The sequence below is a fragment of the Macrobrachium rosenbergii genome, chromosome 43 (genome assembly GCF_040412425.1).
Source record: "Macrobrachium rosenbergii isolate ZJJX-2024 chromosome 43, ASM4041242v1, whole genome shotgun sequence".
NCBI lineage: Eukaryota > Metazoa > Arthropoda > Malacostraca > Decapoda > Palaemonidae > Macrobrachium > Macrobrachium rosenbergii.
Window position 1 is genome coordinate 53,653,074 of NC_089783.1, and position 21,219 is coordinate 53,674,292.

At 36.5% G+C, this 21,219-nt stretch overlaps 2 protein-coding genes across 2 annotated transcripts in view; one reads left to right on the plus strand and one right to left on the minus strand.

The window, feature by feature from the left end:
- The window catches only part of LOC136828919 (CD109 antigen-like), a 197,906-nt gene that overhangs the window by 158,987 nt on the left and 17,700 nt on the right, over window positions 1-21,219 (plus strand). The window contains exons 19-31 of the mRNA XM_067087252.1: window positions 1,078-1,212; window positions 1,847-2,009; window positions 2,249-2,415; window positions 2,920-3,063; window positions 3,800-3,940; window positions 5,214-5,353; window positions 6,219-6,352; window positions 7,177-7,415; window positions 7,714-7,878; window positions 8,088-8,281; window positions 8,925-9,099; window positions 9,359-9,464; window positions 9,813-9,889. Of these exons, the coding sequence (XP_066943353.1) occupies window positions 1,078-1,212; window positions 1,847-2,009; window positions 2,249-2,415; window positions 2,920-3,063; window positions 3,800-3,940; window positions 5,214-5,353; window positions 6,219-6,352; window positions 7,177-7,415; window positions 7,714-7,878; window positions 8,088-8,281; window positions 8,925-9,099; window positions 9,359-9,464; window positions 9,813-9,889 (1,980 nt within the window). The remainder of the gene's footprint in view (window positions 1-1,077; window positions 1,213-1,846; window positions 2,010-2,248; window positions 2,416-2,919; window positions 3,064-3,799; window positions 3,941-5,213; window positions 5,354-6,218; window positions 6,353-7,176; window positions 7,416-7,713; window positions 7,879-8,087; window positions 8,282-8,924; window positions 9,100-9,358; window positions 9,465-9,812; window positions 9,890-21,219) is intronic.
- Window positions 10,817-19,788, minus strand: LOC136828918 (sulfotransferase 1C4-like). The gene is made up of 8 exons (XM_067087251.1): window positions 19,256-19,788; window positions 17,477-17,647; window positions 16,284-16,429; window positions 14,694-14,898; window positions 14,159-14,285; window positions 13,442-13,608; window positions 12,969-13,092; window positions 10,817-12,251 (listed from the first exon to the last, which is right to left on the minus strand). Exons 1-8 carry the CDS (start codon window positions 19,262-19,264, stop codon window positions 12,142-12,144), a joined length of 1,059 nt encoding a protein of 352 aa, XP_066943352.1. The 5' UTR covers window positions 19,265-19,788; the 3' UTR covers window positions 10,817-12,141.

Here is a 21,219-nt window from a genome sequence, read left to right on the forward strand (position 1 = left end):
AAATAATGAATGAGTTAGAAAGTTCAACTATTGTGTCATGGGAAAGGTACTTTATGTCTAGAATTTAGGTTTAGTTTGCGTCCATACCCAATTTGTGAAATCAGCAAAAGTGAAAATGATATCACTTTTAAAGTAAAAAAATATTGTTGCTTTTAGTTTTGGTTTTCTCTAAACATTCGAACTTGGTTTTTGTAATGAATGTACATTTTAAGCTGGAAGCTGTTTTTGTAACAGTCTAAAGTGGCATTCCAAATTTGAATTAGTGTAGAGATATTTATCGCTAAAAGCATCATAAATAGTTACCTACTTTCAGGCAGGCTTTTTACAGGGTCATTATTTGTTGCTTTCATCTGTAGCCTATTTCATTGTGTATCTCAACACTTTTGCCATTTTTACCAACGGACATTTTGTTTTTAAATTCTCCTTTACAAGTTAATTGTTCTTTTTATGCAGATTGTACAAATTACAAACTTTCATTTACACCAAGCCCACAGGAATATGTTCCCAAAGTTTATACATTGTGGCTTTGATCCCAATATAAGGTACAGATTTACACTACTAATAATAATGAATTCTGTAATAATGAAAAATAGCAAGCATTGTGAGTAGTTTGGTGCAAGGCTGTTTGCGTTATTATGAAACTGACAGGTACGGTCATTTTCTTCTCCTTTCCTGAAACTGTAACTTAGAGAGCTGTTTAAGATACTTTAACTTAGAGAGCTGTTTAAATCTATGGGACTGGCAACACATTTTTCACCAAATGTATCTGTAGTGCTTGCAAGCAGAGAAACGACTGTACTAGTCACGACAATTAATATGAGATAGGTGAAAAGTCGACAGTATTGCCATATCTGCTGACACTACTTGAGGTACTCTCGGTATATGGCTGATATTGCTTTTAGTAACAGAATAAATCCCAGGATTATATTATGAAACCCTCCCACAAATGTGGGATTAGAACTATAAATGGTAACGTCACTGCCTTACTGTGTTATTCCGTGTGAAGTCGTTCGCATCAGTAATAATAATAATAATAATAATAATAATAAATTTTAATATTTGTTTTTTGCTCTTCAGCTTGATCCTGGCAAGTCTCTTGATGTCCTCATCCCAATTGTGTTCACGCGGATGGGAACCATTGACGTGACAGTGAAGGGTTCGACCATGATGCAGAAAGATTCACACACTGTCACGATCGAGGTTATGCCAGAGGTATGATTTTTCTTGTCTTCAGTTGTTTGTTTATTTCGTTCCTAGTCTGGTGCAACTTGTACTGCAGAGAGTCCCTTGTTAATAACAGTTCTTAGAGACGTCAGTGGCAGATTTCCTGTGTTATAGTATACTGATACCTTTTTTCTTTTATTTTTACGCATTGCATTGCATTGTACAGTATTGTAGGGATATATATATATATATATATATATATATATATATATATATATATATATATATATATATATATATAGTGTATATATAAGTATTTTTTAAAGTGTTGTAATGCAGTTTGTATCTTTGGTGTATTATTATGTACTGTATACATGTGTGCATAATTGGATTTTCATATTTTACACCAAAATAAACACTGTTTTAACTTTATGTGTGCTAACACTTACATTAAAATCTTTCACTTGTGCTAAGTACTGAAGATGAAATATTTGAACTTTATCTGTGTTAACACTTATATCAAAATCTTTCACCAGAGCTAAGTACCAAAAATGAAATATTTCAAGTTTTCTTTCCCCAATTAGGAAACTACGGAAAGTGATTATATAATCATAACATTATCTTTGATTTGTATTTTCACTGTGTATTGCATGGCCAATTCAAGTATTTACTTTCCATTCAGGGTGTAATCATCGGCAAGCACACATCCATCTTGTTGGATCTCAAGAATCGTGCCATAGTCTACGACTTTCTGGATATTCAGTTAGACGAGTCCCCCCTTATTCCATACTCTCTCAGGAGACGTTACATTTACGACACTCCATCCGGCCACATATCAATCACAGGTAATGTAGAATCGCTTATCATTCAGAGGTTATGTTCTTCATTTAACTATTTTTGCACCAATAACCTAATTTGGTAAGGTAATCTTACAATACATGTAGATGGATTTTTGTAACCTGTAAAGGTTTTTAAAAGGGAAGAGAAAATGGGCAACTGGTTTTTTTTCCACATAGTAAACTCTATTAGACATTTTAGTAATATTTGCCTAGGCCTTGATTTAAAATTTTATACTTTTTTCCAGGCGATGTGGTAGGTCCAGCCTTTCCAGAAATTCCTGTCGGATCCGATTCTCTCTTGGGTCTGGAAATGATGGGAGCTGAGACGGCTGCTTTCAATTTTGCCGCCAATTTGTGGTCTTTGCACTACCTTCGGCTGACGAACCAAATTGAACCAGGACTGACTTTCAAAGTATGGAATTTTTTTACATATTTCTGATATTTAAATAAACCCACTTGCTTTATTGCAGTAGTTCTGTTTTCATAGCTGTTTACACACACAGTCTGCACCATATGAAACTGTTAGGCATACTGCCTCTAAATTATTCAGTCAGTTTATGCATATATGTAATTTGAAGTATGTGGTACTTGATCAGCAGAAAATTAAGCAGCTTATCGTTTTATACGTAAATGATTTATTTAAAAAAAAAAAACAGAAATTGCAGCATGAGAAATCAGGCCACTTTATATATTAATCAGATCAGCAGAAAATTAAACAGCTTGTAGTTTTATACGTAAATGATTTATATATATATATATATAAAAAAAACAGAAATCGTAGCATGAGAAATCAGGCCACTTTATATATTAATCAGAATGTCTAAAACACCTCTGGTCTCACGTAGAACTTAAAAAGTTAATATTTAAATAATTTTAGATTATAACATTGTATTCTTTATTCTCTGTTCCAAACCAGGTCTTAACAGCTGTGAACGTCCACTATGCAGCCCTTGCCAGGTATCAAGACCCCAGTGGAGCTTTCAGGATGTGGCCAGAATCAGAGCCAAGTGTCTGGCTCACGGCTTACTCACTCAGGACATTGTGGCTCGCCAGTTTCCAGGTAAATAGTTACTAGGATTTTCTATTTCATTTTTTGAGAGAGAGAAATTAAAAATTATATATATATATATATATTCACACTGTATTATAGGAGAGAGATAGCGGTTAAATAAAGCATAGCCCATCATGTTTCTGTGCAGATAGAGAGAGAGAGAGAGAGAGATAAAAGAAGGTAAAGTAATTGTGATTACTGCAATAAATTCTTTGAGAGAGGTAATCAGAATTTTTAACGTAAAGATTTTTCAAGTGTTAAATTCTAGAATATGCATTTCCCATTTTTTATATATTCTTGAAATCATGTTTGTTGTTCGAAAGCCATTCTTTTCATTTCCTCCCCACATTTGAATGATTTTAATAAAGGTGGTGGTTTAACTCTATATTTACATTATCACAAACTTTTGACCAATGGATAATTCCCTATAACTTGAAATTTGTAAGCAAGATAGCCATAGAAAACGTACCTTCATAGGTATGTTTTTATGGAGGATGTCATATGAGCAAGTTTCTGCATTCTTTTAGCATCTTACTCCATGCTGAGTAGCCAGATTTAGTTGCAAAACTCAGTCATGCGTGCTAGTGTTAATTGATTTTATAACTGATTAGTTTATCTCTCTGGCGTCATATGTCACCTTTTGAGTTTGTGTTGACAGTGTCACATCATGTTGGAAATCGCTTACGATACAGAACCTTCATTTTTTCTTTTACGTTCGTAATATTTGGTGAATATCTCTCAACAGGACTGGGAGAACCTCATCTACATAGATCCTCAGATTATTCGCTCAGCAACAGAGTGGCTCCTTGGCTATCAGAGTGACTTGGGGTCCTTCACTGAGACTCCCAACTACACTCATCCCCTCGATTCCAAGTCGAATCCTACAGTAAGTTTAAAGATTTCTTGAACGCAGTCCGTCATTGTATTTCTTCAGGCATCAGAATTTCGTTTGAATGAGGCCTAAAGTATCTATGTTGATTTCACCTGTTTGTGTAACCAGAATTTTTTTTATTTGTAATTTTAATGTTTCTAGAATCTCTCCTGTGATTCTTGAATTTTGTTTTGCTAGATTATTTACTCAGTTGTAATCATTTTATGTATTTTTAAACTCAAATTTCGTTATTTATTGTATCCGGAATTTTTTCATAGATTTCATAATTGTATACGACCTGAATTATTACTCGGCTATATTTCAGAAATTAGTATTATCTTGGAAATTGGTCAGATTTCATACGGATGGTACAGTGTTGAGAAGATCCGTGATTATTTTCATAAAATGCTTCCTACATGCATTCAAGTTCATGTTTCAAAAATAAGGATGTCTCTTAACTTCATACAATATATCTTCTCTACTGTGCTATATTTCATCTTTGCTTTCATTCATCTTGGTGTACTCAATTGTTTCAGCTGTATTTACACTCCAGAAAGTCTTATTTCCGCAATGCAGTTCATCAAATAATGTTTCAAATAATATTTTCTTTCTTATAACGGATAGTTATAATGCAGATCCACATTATAATGATAACCAGAACTATTCTGTTTTTGGTCATCGTCCATAATTTGAAAGTTGGACAATTCTGGTGTCAGCCTTAGTGCGTTAGCATCTTGAGATAGTGCGTGATGCATATTTTGCAGTGTCAGCATCCTTTTTCTGTTGAGATACTACGACGTCGCAGTGTCCAGTAACAAAAATCGTTTGTTCCGGACAGTGTAAAACTGCAGAACCTAATCCCTGCCTGTGTTGTGGTGGCTGATGTTTATGAATCTAAGAAAATCATTTGTGATGTTTTAAAACGCTGTTTTTTTCAATTTGCATTTAGATCCAAACAGGGATGTTCATAATCATATAATGTCACTTTGTTGGCCAATTATTCTTGTTTCATGTATGAATAGAGCCATTCTTTAAAGGGTGGAAGATTATAGAAATTTGGAAAATAGAAGCTGGCAGGAATTTAAAGGAAGAACTAGCTATTAAACAGCACAAAACTCTGATTGCTGATTCTTTCAAAACAAATGTAGGAAAGGGTAGCTTTAGTACGAATTGTTTAATTCAGAAACAAATCTACTGTAGACTCAACTGTCATGTCAGTGATTATGAGTCCCAGCCTTTGTTCGCAGGAATTCATTCTGATCGTGTTTAATCTCTCTTTATTTAACAGCCAGCCAAGCAGTTAGAGCGCGATGGATTCAAAAACGTTTCTCTGACGTCACAAGTCGTGTTGGCCATGGTTGATATCCTTCCAAGTCTTCAGGGTGGACTTCGGAGAAGAGCAAGTTTAGCCAAAGAGCGAGCTGTTAGGTAAAGCTCTTATTTTTCCCCCTTATTTTGCACAGATTCCCAACAGAGAAGAGTTGGAAAGGGTATCACATGAAATATACAGTACTGTACTGTATTTCATACAGTAGAAAGCATTTTGAAATGTAGATTTCCGAGGACAAGTTCTCTGAAACACTTTTTAAAATTTTATAACTTATTCCTAATTGTAAAATTTGGTTTTTTGACATACCTAATTGTAAAATTTGGTTTTTTGACATATTCCACCAAATAAAAAAACAGATTTAAAACTGTAGCGGTAAATTGATGATTTTTTGTCATTTTTCCCCATAGATTCTGTCAGACTGGCACAAATATAAGAATTTTTTTTCAGTCTTAAATATTTCATAAATCCTTTTAGAATGGTTAAGCCCTGTGAAGATTCAGAGAATAGAGTCATATTCCCTTTTTCCTTTATTTTGTATATATCCTTTGTATGCACAACTTAATTTTAGGACAGATTTATTGAAAAGGGAACGAAACTCAAGTAATGCATTTGGTTGTACGTCTATTTCCATTTTCAAGATCATTCTCTGATTTATTATTGAGTGTGTAATCAGTCTGATAGTTTCCACAAAAAAAATGTGTAGAATCGATGCAGTAAATGAGAAGTTTTAAAACAACAGAATGTTTTCCACTTAAATCATGTTTTATTCTATAATTAAAGAATGTTCAGTGAAGGGACCAGCTCTGTGGCAACTAAATGCACTTATCTACCCTAAGCTTAGAGAAAACAGGAATATGAGGGGAGGTAAAGAAAAGCACTAAGCCTCCTTCCTGAAGAATTGAAGGCTATAAGAATCGAGAAAAGTCTTTTCATGCTCATATTGTAACAGAAAACTCTTTCCAGTTACCTGGAAAAAGAACTGGATAGCCTGGGCGATCCTTACGATGTTGCACTTGTTGCTTGGGCGCTCACGAAAGCAGATTCTGTCCAAAAGGAATCAGCCTACATCAAACTTCATCTTATGCGGAGGGAAGATGGTAAGTCTCTCTCTCTCTCTCTCTCTCTCTCTCTCTCTCTCTCTCTCTCTCTCTCTCTCTGTAAGTGTTTCTCTTTCATATACAGTTAAAATAAATCCTCCTCGATTTAAGACTATAATCTGAATAAAAATGGTTAGTTTTAAAAACTCTTTTATACTCAGAATGTAATTCGATAAATAAAGCAAAAGAAAGGTTTTTAGAACAAGACATTGATTGGAAATGGCTTTTCAATCCCTTCAGGAGATATACATGAGAAAGAGATCAATCTCTCTAGAGATTATAAAATTACTTCTGATTAAACTAATGGGAAGAGCTTGAGAAAGCTTTGCAGTTTCGAGTATATACTAGATGCCTCCTATCAGTAGTTAATATGTTAATTTTTGAGTGGCTGCCTGAAACTAATTGTAGCTTCATAAGAACTGTTGTCTTTTTTCTTTAATGTTACAAGGGAGAGACACTTCAGATAAGTTACATGGGGAAGTAACATCAGGTGAGTTATAAGGAACTGTGTGTCATTGTTTTCAGTAAAGAACAAAGATGCTGATGAACGCAGATAAAGCATGACATGCATGCAAGGATTTTGACCAATTCGTCTCCAACACAGCAAACCCCACTCCTAATTACTTACCTTTTTTTATGGTCACATATGCACCAATACAGATTCTCATTCTTCTCATAGAGATGAACTCTCATGTCAAAGAGATTGGCAATAATGTATTGTGTAACATCTTATTGTATTCCTTACAGTGTCTTATAGTGACTTGTGTTTTCTGAGAATTCAACCAGAATGTTTACCCATCGTTTGATTTTTGTTTACTTATCAGGCAACAAAGTCTATTGGTCTCGAGAACCTCTGAGTTTCAACCCCCTGGCATACGAGGACAGCCAGAGGCCTTACATCTTGCCGAAAGACGACCAGAAGTGGGATGCCCACGCTGTGGAGACCACATCCTATGCCCTGCTGGTGTACATTGCCAGGGATGGCATTGGCATCATCCAAGAGAACGTCGTCAGATTTCTTGCGGTCATGAGGGAGCTGGATGGAGGTCTCATTTCCACTCTGGTAAGTTACAACCACTCTGGTAAGAAATATTGTCACAGAGATTTGCAGATATATAACTATCTCTTAAATGTCTGGGAATCGTTAACTGCTAAATTTGTATATTTAAAGTTACCTATGACAGATGTTTGTGTAATAATGAAAAATTATTTTTAAAGATTTTTCATATATTTTGTTTAATTATAGAGACTTTATACACCTATAAGTAGAAGACAAGAGCATACAAAAATTCGCTAGATAAGATGTGGTGCTTAGATATTCGTGAGACAGAGAATTAGCCTAATAACATATTTCTTTGCAGGACAGTGTTGCTGCCATGGAAGCCTTGGTCGAGTATTCGTACCGAGCACGACTGCGTGACGTCACTGACATGCGGATCATCCTTGAACACTCTGCCAATCCTAACTTCACGGTGGATCTTCACCTTGGAAATTCTTATGATTTAGCTTCTCTGAGAACGTTTGAGGTACATTTTTTGGTTGAAATTCAAGAAAAAGAAAAATGAAACACTGGACTAATTTATGTAATAAGTAATATGTTGTACCTGGAGACAACATTGAGCACCAGTAGCCCATGCTTTTTCATTGCAGGCCAGCAAGTGTTATTGTTTCTTTGGTTGGCAGTTGACTTTACAGCCAGTCTCATTAATGCTTTGCATTTCTTGATTCATTAAAGCTCGAGAATATATGGGGACACATCAGCGTTGTGGGTCATGGGTCAGGCCAGGCTTTGGTACAGCTGGACTACAGTTACGGCGTTGATTATGAACCGCAGATCGACTACCCGCCAGTGCCAGCGTTCGATTTTACAGTGGATACAAAATTTTACGGCAGGAATAATTCCCACCTGGAAATCACAACGTGTTCAAAGTAAGAATAGAATGTTGAACCTACTGAATGTAGTAATGTTTTCAATTGTGTTGTTGGCGTAGTCTTGATACTTATGGATTGGAATGAAGAATAAGAAATGGCCAGAGTAGAGCGAATGAGTCTAATTGAGAAGTAAGTTAAAGTACTTTCAGATTGTTGCACAACAAATGTACTGTATCATATAGGCAATAGGATCTATAGTAGTTCTTTGCTCCTGTATAAATAGTAAATAATTTTCATATATCCTTAAACATATTCTGATATAAAATGTCTTAAATAAAATGTATCTTACGTCTTACAGCCAGCTTAATGATTAGTACATAGTTTTAACAATTTTCATGTATAATTTTCATATAATAAAATTGATGATCATTATTATAAAAAAAATCACTATCAAATTTAAAACAAACCTTATAAAATCATGTCATAGGATTTGTAATTACAGCAGGTTTAAAGATAATGTTCTCATTTCCAATTTGGTTTCCAAACCGAAGAGAGAGTCTTGTATCTCAAAACTGGTTTTGAGTGCAGACTCAGGTGCTCAGACTAGTTGTTTCATGATACTGTAGTATGGTAATAGCCGAATGTCCCAGTTTCCACGGAACAGAAGTCCACCTTAGACTGAATCCTTCAAAATTTCCAGATGGACTGACGTGGAAGAGTCAGAGACAAGTGGTGTGGCGGTGGTCGAGATCCACCTTCCTTCTGGATACTACGTGATGCAGGATTACCTCATCGAACTCGTCAACTCCCGGACTGTCCGCAACTTACGGTGGGCACTTCGGACTGATACCCAAGTGAAGTTCTTCTTTAATCACGTGAGTCATTGGCAGTGTTAGCATCCACCTGTATTCACTGATATAAATTTAACCTGTATTCACTGATATAAATTTAACAGGAGGAAGACATGACGTGTGCAATGAGTTGTGGGAAGCGTTTATTTTCAAGTTCTCTTAAGATTTACAGTTTTTGTGTATGTCATGTTTGCATCACATACTTTAAAGAATTTTATAGTAGTACCAGATTTGCTTATAGTTTGTAATGACAGGGAATTTGATATCGTTATCGTTTCAACAGCTGGACACCCAAGAAACGTGTATAACTTATGAAGTCGAAAGGTGGCACCCTGTTTCGAATCACTCCAGGTACAATATGGCCAGAGTGTATGATCTCTATCAGCCAGGTATCTATGTTGTGATTTTTGTCAGTAGTAGTACTATTATTACTATTTTCCCTTTTATTCTTAACTGTCATTAGTTATGTTATTACTCCTAATATCATTGTAATTTTAGATAATATTTTTCAATTCTGTTTAAACATTCTTTCATGTTATATGATAGATTTAGTCTATTCTATGAAAGCTAAGTTCGTATGAGCTGTTTTTGTATATGATAGATTTAGTCTATTCTATGAAAGCTAAGTTCTATGAGTTCTTTTTGTACCATTGATAATATTAATGAGGCCTTAGCTGCAATATGTGAATTGAAATCCGGTTGCATTGTGTGCTCACATACCTCAATTCTTTTTTCAGAGCGCTTTAATATGACTATTTATGAATTGTATCCTCTTTACGGGCTCGACGTTTGTGAAGTCTGTGGCTCATATCAGGTTAGTGTCTGCAGGGTTTTTCTTTCTAGTATGTAGAGCTGATTAATATGCTATTTTTTGCCTGTAGGGGGAGGGGAGAGAGGGTTAACCCTGAAGCAGTCTAGGCCAGCTTCTTTATTTGATGTTTTCTGTAGGAAAGTCTGAGAGGTGGCTACACATTCTTAAGTCATAATATCATTATCCTTAGATTTTACAACTAATGTGAGACTGATCTTAAAAATTTTAGCAAGTTTGGACTGATCTTAAAAATTTTAGCAAGTTTGGACTGGTCTTAAAAATATTAGCAAGTTTGGACTGATCTTAAAAATTTTAGAAGTTTGGACAGATCAAAAATTTTAGCAAGTTTGGACTGATCTTAAAAATTTGATGTTTTCTTAAAAATTTTAGCAAGTTTGGACTATCAAAAATTTTAGCAAGTTTGGACTGATCTTAAAAATTTTAAAGTTTGAGATCTTAAAAAATTTTAGAAGTTTGGACAGATCTTAAAAATTTTAGCAAGTTTGGACTGATCTTAAAAATTTTAGCAAGTTTGGACTGATCTTAAAAATTTTAGCAAGTTTGGACTGATCTTAAAAATTTTAGCAAGTTTGGACTGATCTTAAAAAATTCAGCAAGTTTGGACTGATCTTAAAAATTTTTGCAAGTTTGGACTGATCTTAGAAATTTTAGCAACTTTGGACTGATCTTAAAAATTTTTGCAAGTTTGGACAGATCTTAAAAATTTGAACAAGTTTGGACTGATCTTAAAAATTTTAGCAAGTTTGGATTGAATCAGGTAGAATTCACATTGTAAGAGTGCTGACAGTTGAGTTGAACTGTCATTCCAGCACAAATTGAGTTTTCAGAATGGTAGACAACCTGAGCAACCAGAAAGGTTGACTTTGCAATCTGCTAGGTATTAAGAGGGCAATGATTAAAACAAGTGTCTTGTGGTCTTTAGCCATAATCACTAATTTATTCTAAAATACAAGACTTTAAAAGTATGATGAAAGCAACTCTGCCTTGGGTATTACCTTAGAAAACTTACAAAAGCTGGCTTGATTAAATAGTATTTCTGCAGTGGCGTCAGTCATGCAAAGCTGAAGCTAAGCACCTCATATTATTCAGAGTAGCTGTAACAAATTATCCGAAGACCCAGCAAAGAAAAAGAGGACTTGTAAGACTAACATTAGTGACATTAGGTTGCTGTCTCCAATGCTCATACTGCTCTTTAGTCACCTCAGGTATACCATTTGTGCACCAAAAAGCATAAATTATGCAATTATCTCGATGTACCAGTTGTGTAGATCATATGATCACATCTGTGTTAGTATGGAGTCAGCACACTTAAATGCCATTCTTTCTGTGGAACAGTGCAGAAGTATGAGAGAGTCTTGTGACAAACTCTTACGCAGATATGATGAAGCACCGGCATCTGAGAATGTCAGTGGATACTTCTACTTGCTATTAATAGTTTTATGTTGCAAATACAAACAGCTTGAGTATATTGAATGCTTTGTTATGGGAGGTATCATGCGGAAGATAAAATGAAGTCTTTTACTTCTAATGGGGTCAGAAATATGAAAGGAATGACGGTGAAGAGTTGCTACCATACCTGTGCTATTATAATGCAGGAATTGACCATAAAGTTTTAAAATCAAACAATTCTCATACATATTTTCATGTGGGTCAAACATTTAGGGACAGTGTAGTTGAGTCTCTGTAGCTTTACTGCTCAAGTCATGGATTTGTAATAAAATGCCTCATGTACACAATGCATCAATAGATTAACTCCGTTTATAGCTGCAAATAACTCACAGACATTTGCGAGTTATCCAGTTGCCACTTTAAAGAGCTCTTCTGTGCTGATATCAAGACATTCAATATTTTTTGCGGAAGCACTTTTCATGCAGTCGCCTCATAGTCAATATTTATCCTAATCACCTTTTCACTTGTTTTGAGGAATTTTTCTGGCATTTCTCAGTGTGACACAGAAGTTAACAGCAGTAACAGTAGTTTTTGCCGCATGGTTACTTGTATTGCCAGTTTAATGTCTAGGTAGAGGGCTGTCTTCATGTTATCAGCGTGATCAACAAATCCCTTTCACCACGTACCGTAGTATTTTCTTTTAAATGACAGTCTTTTTTTTTTTTGTGCTTTTCTGAATTTTCTTATTTGAAGCAGTTAAATTCACTAACAGTTTGACTTGAATTTTTGCAGCTTTGTTCATTTACTTTGCTGGACTAAGAAGGTTTTATAACTCCATTCAACTCCTAACCCTCTGTAAATTCAATTCCTAGAGGGGTTAGGTTCTTGGTAATCCAGTCATCCACCTTCTGGCTTTGTTCAGGAGTCAGTCTAGATTCCCAAGTGTTGCTTTCACCTGAAATTCAGAAAACTATCAGCTGGAATTTTTTTCATTTCAGACCAAATCAAATCCAAATCTATAAGTAAACATTTGGTTAAAATGTGAAGGAGATATGACTTATAGAAAGACCTGGAAAACTGTTTTCAGTTACTCGGTGGTAGAGGCTTGGAATAAATAGAAAGCTATTAAATCATCCAAAATTATCGTTTACAGAGCCATTAAAAAGAATTTTCTAATAAAATCAAAATATGTGCAAAGACTAAAATTAAGAACACTGTTCCATAAAACAGAAGTCTTTAGTGTTGAGCTTGAAAGTCGTGCTGACTTTGAGAACCAAATATACATGGAATCCTGTTATTATAATTGTTACTTAAAATTTACACATTTTATTTTGGAGACAACTAAGATGCACATTTGCTAAAACTTCTACAAAATAGAATGCTTATGTAATAAAAATGAGACAGAAACAGAAACAATCCAGAACAAGTGAGAAAATATTTAGTTGAATAAACATGCAAACAGAAATATGCTAAAATGACAAGGCTGACAAGGCTACTTATTGTATGATGACAATCTCTCTAATGATTGTACCAGATAATTTCATTTTTGTAAATGAGCCCTGATGCACAACTCAGCCTGGAATTCAGTTGTACCTCAAATGAGACACGAAGACAAAAGTAAAGGACGACCATTTAGGAGAATATTAAGGAAGGATTTTGTCTTTCTCACTACCTTTTCTGAAGAAGCCTCCATGCTCCTTTACAAAGTCTTCGTTGGAGACATTGTCCTTCTTGCCGCTGTCTTGCCAGGGGTTATTTCTCTGTTTCATCTGGTCAAAGTGCGTGTAGTGGCATATCTAGAAAAAGAAAAGTAAAATGCTATTCTCAGTTCAGTAGTGCGTCGTCGTATTTCTTACTCAACGGCTAAAATAAGAGATTGACTGATATCTCAGTAAAGTTTTTTCATGATATTATAACGATTCTTTGAAACTTTTGGCTTTACAATCGAAGGTTTTTTTTTTTTTATAAAGCTAGTACTACTCCAGTGACCACTCAGGCAGTACAGTGCCGAGCAAAGATTTTAATCATTACGTTTTTCATTCAGATAAAACTTTGAATGCACCTCGTCAGTGCTTCCAGAGTAATTGATCATAGTTGCAGCAAAATCAGTTAACTGAAATCACTCATGCAATTAGTCACTGATACCTTTTCAAGCTGGTCAGCTGAAAGTCCTGTGCAAAGGAATGTGTCCAGTTTTTTCAACTCCAGGAGGGGATCTGCTTTTAAGTCTTCGTAGAATATAAAGTGGAGATTGTCGTGGTCTCGCTTCTCCCAGGCCTCCTTCACGTGTAGCCAGTAGGGTCCGTAGACCACTGAAAAGAGAGACGCAGCTGATAATGAGTAGCATAAAACAAACTTGAAAACCGGATATTCAGTATCTGGGTTCAGTTGCCAGCAACAAGAGGCTACATTTTTCCGTGTTCGGTTTTCTTACTAGAGAGAAGAATGTAGAAAGACTAAAAGATTGATTTTAATGAAACGAATAACAAATAATCCCCAACAGAAGAAATCATAAATACATTTACTTTTTTGTAAGCAGTAAAGGTCTCTACGTAAGACGGTCGTGATTTTATTATTCTCAGAAATCGGTAACTATCAGTGAATTCTTAATGACTGCTCAAGTTCGTTCTGTTAAATCTAAGAACTATCTCGCTGCTTCCATTTCTTGATTCATATATTCTGCCTTTTTTGCATGACGTGAATGCATTGCTTCTTTCTCTGAATCTGGCTCAGCCAAGATTAGTCCCACCGGCCCTTGCATGGAGCACAACATTGGAAATGCACATCAGGACTGAAGGTCACAATCAGGGCTGAGATGTTAGGAGAACGGACGAGCGGAACACTCAGATATCTGTCACTTACAGTCGTCGTTGATGAAGGCCTCAAAAAACTGATTGAAGGTGCCGGAGTAGCTCATGGACTTGAAGAGTTGCACGTGATGATAGTACGATACCACGACGTCTTTGGGGTGCCTTGCCATGTATATGACCTAAATGAAACAATGTGATATTAAAGATGTCTGATGGATAACATTCCTCAGATCTTGTCAGCTAGGCAGCAACGAAGATAATCAAGGCTTGGAATCATAAATGTTAAATAGCGATAGTATTCTTTGATGAGTAACTTTGACGTGAAGGGTTCAGCAATATTGTTGGTATCCCAAGCATGACTGACCAAGCCTTATCATCCGTTGCTATTGCTAACCTAACAAGAAGTATATCTTCATTTATATCACTGATATATTCAGTAATGCGAGGCTCAACAACCAAGACAGAATGAGAATTGTTCAGTATGACTGTCTATATTCTGAATCAATTGACCTGTTTTATATTTGCTTTTAAAAGGCGCACTTGCCATCTCAGTCTCTTCAGCAAATAAAGAAAATGTTCATGCAGACCTTTGATGTGTCAATCAACGAGGGCTCAAAGAGGGAAAAGGGCAGGTGGGTCTTGAGTGCCCTCGGTTTCGGGATTGCTTCGCTTAGTTGCAAGAAGAAGCCGTCACCTGGGTCTCTTCCCGGACACAGTCTTGAGAAATCCTTTGCAGCAGAGGAGTCTTCGTCCGGAGGAGGGAGTAATTCAGATCGAAGGAACATGTCGCAGCTGGAAAATGTGCGTGTGTTAATCACAGACGTGTACAGACAGACACACTTATGCATATGTATGTACGAGGGTAAGTCAATAAGTATCCGCACTTTTATTCTAATTGTTTGTGAATAGGCTGTATGGCTTTGTGTGCTATGTCGGGTTGTAGATGGCTCTGCCCTCCTCCCTTGTGGTTGGTTTCAGTGTTGCCACTTCAGTGCGCTCTGTGCTGTTGAGAAGTAAGGATGGACGCACCACTCTCCATTTGCACCAAAGAAGAACAACGCTCTGTAATCCGTTTTTTGTGGTCTGAAGGTGTACCAGGAGCTGAAATCCATAGAAGACTTTCAGTACAGTACAGGGGGAATGTTTTGCCACGACGTAGTGTTTATGAGTGGATTGAGCAGTTCAAAAGCAGTCGGACAAGCGTGGAGGATGAGAAACGCGATGGACGCCCAGCCACAGCCACTACTCAATCCACTCATAAACACTGCGCCGTGGCAAAACATTGCCCCTGTATTGTACTGAAAGTCTTCTATGGATTTCAGCTCCTGGTCACCTTCAGACCACAAATAACAGATTACAGAGCGTTGTTCTTCTTTGGTGCAAATGGAGAGTGGTGCGTCCTTCCTTACTTCTCAACAGCGCAGAGCGCACTGAAGTGGTAACGCTGAAACCAACCACAAGGGAGGAGGGCGGAGCCATCTACAACCCGGCATAGCACACAAAGCCATAAAGCCTATTCACAAACAATTAGAATAAAAGTGCGGATACTTATCGACTTACCCTTGTATATATGAGCTTTTCAGTCGAGAAACATGCCAAGTGCCATTTTTAAAATATAATAAAATAAATTAAAAAATACTTTACTATGACCCATGATGGCGCTTGGCATGTTTCTCGACTGATAGCCTCATATGTGTGTGTGTGTTTAGTGTGTGTGTGTGTGTGTGTGTGTATTATCACTTAGGAAAACGGACTTTGTTCGTCAAATATCTTTCCTAATATCTTATTCATTCATACATTCTTCTCCTTTTTCTCTCTTTTTCCTCTTACGAGCATCCTGTTCTTGCAAGCTTGTGGCCTTCTGTGTTTTTTCTTATTTTTAAGTCGGCTTCTTGTAAAGTGAATATCACGGTCTCTGTGAAACTAACTCACAAGTAAATGCTTCTAAGAGTAAGCCTCCTTCTGAAGTGCATGACACGCATGTGCTATTTTGCCAGCCATGTCATCACGTGGATTACTTCTTGTAATTTTGTAAAATGCCCTTTTGTCCTGCTGTTGTCTGTTACAGAAAAAAACAACTATATGCTTGCCATAAAGAGAAGTCTGCTTTAAAGAGGTACATGGTAAGGAGAAACTTTCCTTCTAGAAAGAGAACCCAGGCTTTTGGATGAACTTACTCCAGGAAAGGGACTCGGATGTTGATTGCCTTATATTGCTCTGGATTGTCCAGATCCGGGTTGTTCCTCATGGTCCATGTTATCTCCTGCATCCATGTTGTGCCACATTTGGGCCATGTCATCAGCAGCACGTCGTCCGCCCTGAACTGCAAAATTGAACGAGGACACCTCAGAAGGTTAAACTCCTAGAGTTTATGATAAAAGCTGGAAATTGGAAGAGAAAGGATTTAGAAATGCTATATCCATTTATTGGAGGGATAGGATATCAAATAACAGAATTAGAGAAGTAAGGTGGTTGCAGCCGGTCGATGAGTATGTTAGGTTCTCACGTTGGAAGTTGCTAGGCCATGTGTACAGAAGACAGGGAATAGTACGAGATGCACTAGGGTGGGTTGCCCTTGGCAGAAGGGGTAGAGGTAGGCCAAAGGAGACATGGTTAAGGACAATGAGGCGGGAAGCCCAAGATGAGCAATGGGGAGATCTTGGGAAGTTAGCCCAGGACAGAATGTGGTGGCGTGAGTTCATCGAACCGCTATGCATCCCCGTGGGTGCCACAGAAAATGTTTGATTGATTGATATCCATTTATTCTGCAAATGCTGTGATGTAATAAGAACGGTTTTATTTTGAGAAACGAAAACTATTAGTTTCATGTCAAAAACGAAAACTATTAGTTTCATGTCAAATGGTTTGTTTTAACTTTCGTCTTTGTAGAAGTTTGCGTTATTTTTGTCCTAATTAATGGGCTGTGTAACAAAGAAATGACAGAATTTTGGATAATGTCAGAATTCGTAATTGACTGGAATTTCATGGGTGATGTTTTGGCAAAATTTTGGGGATACTATTCGCAGGACATGCATATCATTGGTTGCCAGCCTGATTAGATGACTGCTGTAACGTCTAAATCAATTGTCCTCATCAGAATGAATGCATGTTTTAATTTGTATCAGTTTAATGTAATGTCAAACTGTTATTGAATCCTATTACAGTAGTTTCTGTTACAGTATTTTTACAAGATTGCAGAAAGTTCAGAACTATGATTTTCTCTCTGTCAAAAGTAATACATTGGCACTCATCATTTTAGAAAAGGTTGCTTTGATACTTGAGGGCAGTCATGTAAAATCATTCATTATATTCACACCTTTGAAAGTGGGAGAGAGGAAGATTTTTTTTGTATGTTTGAAGAGATACTCACCTTAAAATTGTAAATACTGTTCGCAAAACGCAGATAATCTGCAGGATAAAGCCATCTGTCGGGATGCAGGCGTACTAACCCGCTTGTTATACCTCTCCATTTCCGCTTCTGGTCTTCTGCTTCTTGGCCTTGGAGAAGTCTTCCTAGGTGGCCACTGGCCAGTCGTGTTTCCTGGGTGAATCAAGTAAACTTTGAGTAATTTATTTATTTATTTACGGAAGTTCCCTATGGAAAAGGAATAATGGTAATTGGGAGGCGGAAAGTACCCTGGAGACGTTCTCACATAACATTAGGGAGACTAGTACGTGGCAATGTCAGCTAGGCCCATAAAGGTACCACTAGTACATGGCAATGTCAGCTAGGCCCATAAAGGTACCAGAAGAGTTGGGAGCCCAACTATAAATGAAATGTATAAAACTCGATCCATTCACTTTGAAAGAAATGTGTAAAATGTGTAGATTTCCAGGAGAGTAGTTTGTCAGGTCTTTGTAGCAAAAGTGTGAGCCTACCTGCTTTAATGGAGAGAACTATCTCTCAGGCACAAATGGGAGTGGGGGCTCCTTCTCCGCCTTTAACCCCCTCCCATCTTCCAGGTACTAATATTTTGTGAACGACCTGAATATTTGTCAGGGTTTTTCTTGGTTTAAGCTATCAAAATGGGCAGTTCTAAGTGTTTTTAGAGGGGTTTTAAGCATTCGCAGATTTGACCTATTCGCAGGGGAGTGTGGGACGCATCCCCTGCGAATACAGGGGGTTCACTGTATACATATATATGTATGTATGTATGTATGTATATATATATACATATATATATATATGTATGTATTTATACACACACACATATATATATATACTATATATATATATATATATATATATATATATATATATATATATATATATATATATATGTGTATAAATACATTTATATATATATGTGTGTATGTATTTATACACACACACACACACACACACACACACACACACACATATATATATATATATATATATATATATATATATATATATATATATATATATATATATATATATATATATATATTTCAGTTTAATCCCAAGTCTGGGTTGCTGTTTTGAATTGCCTATTTCTGAATGTTTCTATCTTGAATTATTCATTGAAAATTGGCCTTGGGGCCAGCAGTGACCTGGGCAGGCTTGCCCTCCAGTGGCTAGGCTTATATATATTATATATATACATACATATATATACCACATCTCATTCTTCGCTGTATGGAGTGTGCTTATGCATTATACTCGAATGTGTTTGCATTTAACAGAGGTGCATAAATGAATACGATCCATTTTGGTTCTGCTCAGTACATGTATGGGTGACCACTCAAGAAAGCGAGACACTGTGGGCACAAAAGCTCCTGGGACCATTGCTGAAAAGAAGACCTTCCGGATAAATCGGCCGCACTCAAATCCCTTCGGGATAAACCTTAGGCAGCAAGCATTAACATACAGGCCAATAATTGCTTACAAACACGTGCAGTGTAGAGATCAGTAAGAAATACTTCCGCGTTATTTTTCATTTTTATCCGTGTATCATTGTAACGTAAACATTATTTCAGATTTCCCGAGTGACTTGCTTTAGACCTTGGGTCGTAGTAATTGGCTGCTAGCTGTAATTGGCGACAGCGCACCCTTAATAGCGAGACGACGAACTAGTGTGCATGTTTTAAGTTCCGGTAATTTTCACTTTAAAACTGTATATTTCACTGACAACCTAACGAACACGCCAAAAGGTAATAATCTCACCTCAGTCATCTCGGCGGTGAATCTCCACTCAGTGTATTTGCACGCAGTAATGTCTAGAGTGTATTTGCACGCAGTAATGTCTAGACTCTTAACATAGCTCCCTTCTCCAACTGCCCCGGGCTAATTCTGCAGTGCTGCCAGATGAAGGACAAATCGCGAACCGACTGTGATTCAAAATGATTCAGAGTCAATATGAAACTGTGGATATTTTCTCTGAAGGATTCAAAACTGCAGTTTAAAGTCCATTTACGAGAGGGAAAACAATTGTCCTATGTATTCCTTCTATTTGATGTTCCTGATATATATATGATGAATAATTATCGCACGTCATCTCACTCGTGGAATATTGCGCTCAGGAATTGTGGCCTAATGAGTAGCTTTCACAATGGGCAGTTCATTCCTCCGTGCTTGTCTTCTCACATACATCCATTTGGATCTGTTTCACATAGATTTCAGTTATGAGACCCACCAGTCGCCAAAACGTACTGTACATCACTTTAATGCCCTGGTCAGCGACGACGCCACACCGTAATAAGTGTGTTCGTTGTTAAAGTCCTTTAACAGTATGTTCTGACCTTGACCGGCGCATAAGACGATATGACGTAGAATGTGAGGGATGCAGGATAATGGAATGGGACTGAGTTGGGTGATGGAGTCATACATGTATAACGATAGTATGAGGGTGCGGGAACAGTGTTACCCACAAGGAGTAACCTAATGAGGTACTGATGTTGCTTGTTACATTATTATACGATTGTTTAGATATGTGAATCATACAATTAGGTCGGCAGTCCGTGAGTGCTTCCTGCGTTATTGTAATCGTTGCATTGCTACCTAAGAGTATGATTACAATGTCTTTTTTGTTTATATATACCTGAACATTGCTCAAAATCACACAACACACACACATAGGCCTATATAATATATATATATATATATATATATATATATATATATATATATATATATATATATACATATATACACACAGTATGTGTGTGTATAATAACAACAATGCCCTCATTAACTTCTCGGTTAATCCTTCACACTTTTTGGATGCACTTGTCACTACAAAGCCCTGTAAGCTCCACTTGAAGAAATAAATAAGAAAAATTCGGTATGTCTGAACGAGGTCGCGTACCCAGCTAGTTCGCGACCTCGTTATGGTGCACAGAATGTGGGTTCGAATCAATTTTCTTATTCTGGTTTTTCACTTGCATCTTCTTTGTAGTGATAAAATTTAAAAAAAAATTCAGGAGAAATTGAGAAGTTAAGAGGGCATTGTGGTTATTACAGTGACGTGGATCTGGTAAAAAAAAAAAAAAGACATCTATAGCTTATTTATATTTAGTCACTTGCTCAATTCCATATTATGTTATTATATATTATATTATATATGTATGCATACATATAAACACATACATATATACATTATATAAATATATAATATATATACATATATATATATATATATGTATGTGTGATATATAAATATGTAATATATAGCCTATATGTATGTATGTGTATTTTTCACCCACGTTCTTCACACTTACTAGCTCAAGGACCAGGAACCAACCGGATTATGCTTTTCCATAGCATTCCTTTGTCGACCATTTCAATATAACTTCATAATAAGTCGTGGAATTGCTAGGTCTCTCTCTCTCTCTCTCTCTCTCTCTCTCTCTCTCTCTCTCTCTCTCTCTCTCTCTCTCTCTCTTAGACATTCACTGTCTCATGTGGCAAAAAGTCTGTCGATTTTCCATGCAAAAGTTCTGAAGCACCAAATACAAAAATAAAACTTGAGGAGAGAGAGAGAGTATTTTTTGCTAGTAATGATCGTAGAAAGTCCAAAAGGTTTTCAATTAAAACTAGAGATAAATTGTTGTTCGTTGTTCTTTTCACACTTACGATAGTCATAATCCACTTGTTGCTTACGTGCTAAAATAGATTACAAAGACAAGATT

Bases quoted from the DNA above. Each gene is read 5' to 3' on its own strand.
- LOC136828918 (XM_067087251.1), bottom strand. The intron at 14,286-14,693 runs GTCTGCATGAAC...TGTTTCATTTAG, and splicing joins CGTTGATTGACACATCAAAG to GTCATATACATGGCAAGGCA. The intron at 12,252-12,968 runs GTAGTGAGAAAG...TCTGAATTTCAG, and splicing joins TGGAGGCTTCTTCAGAAAAG to GTGAAAGCAACACTTGGGAA.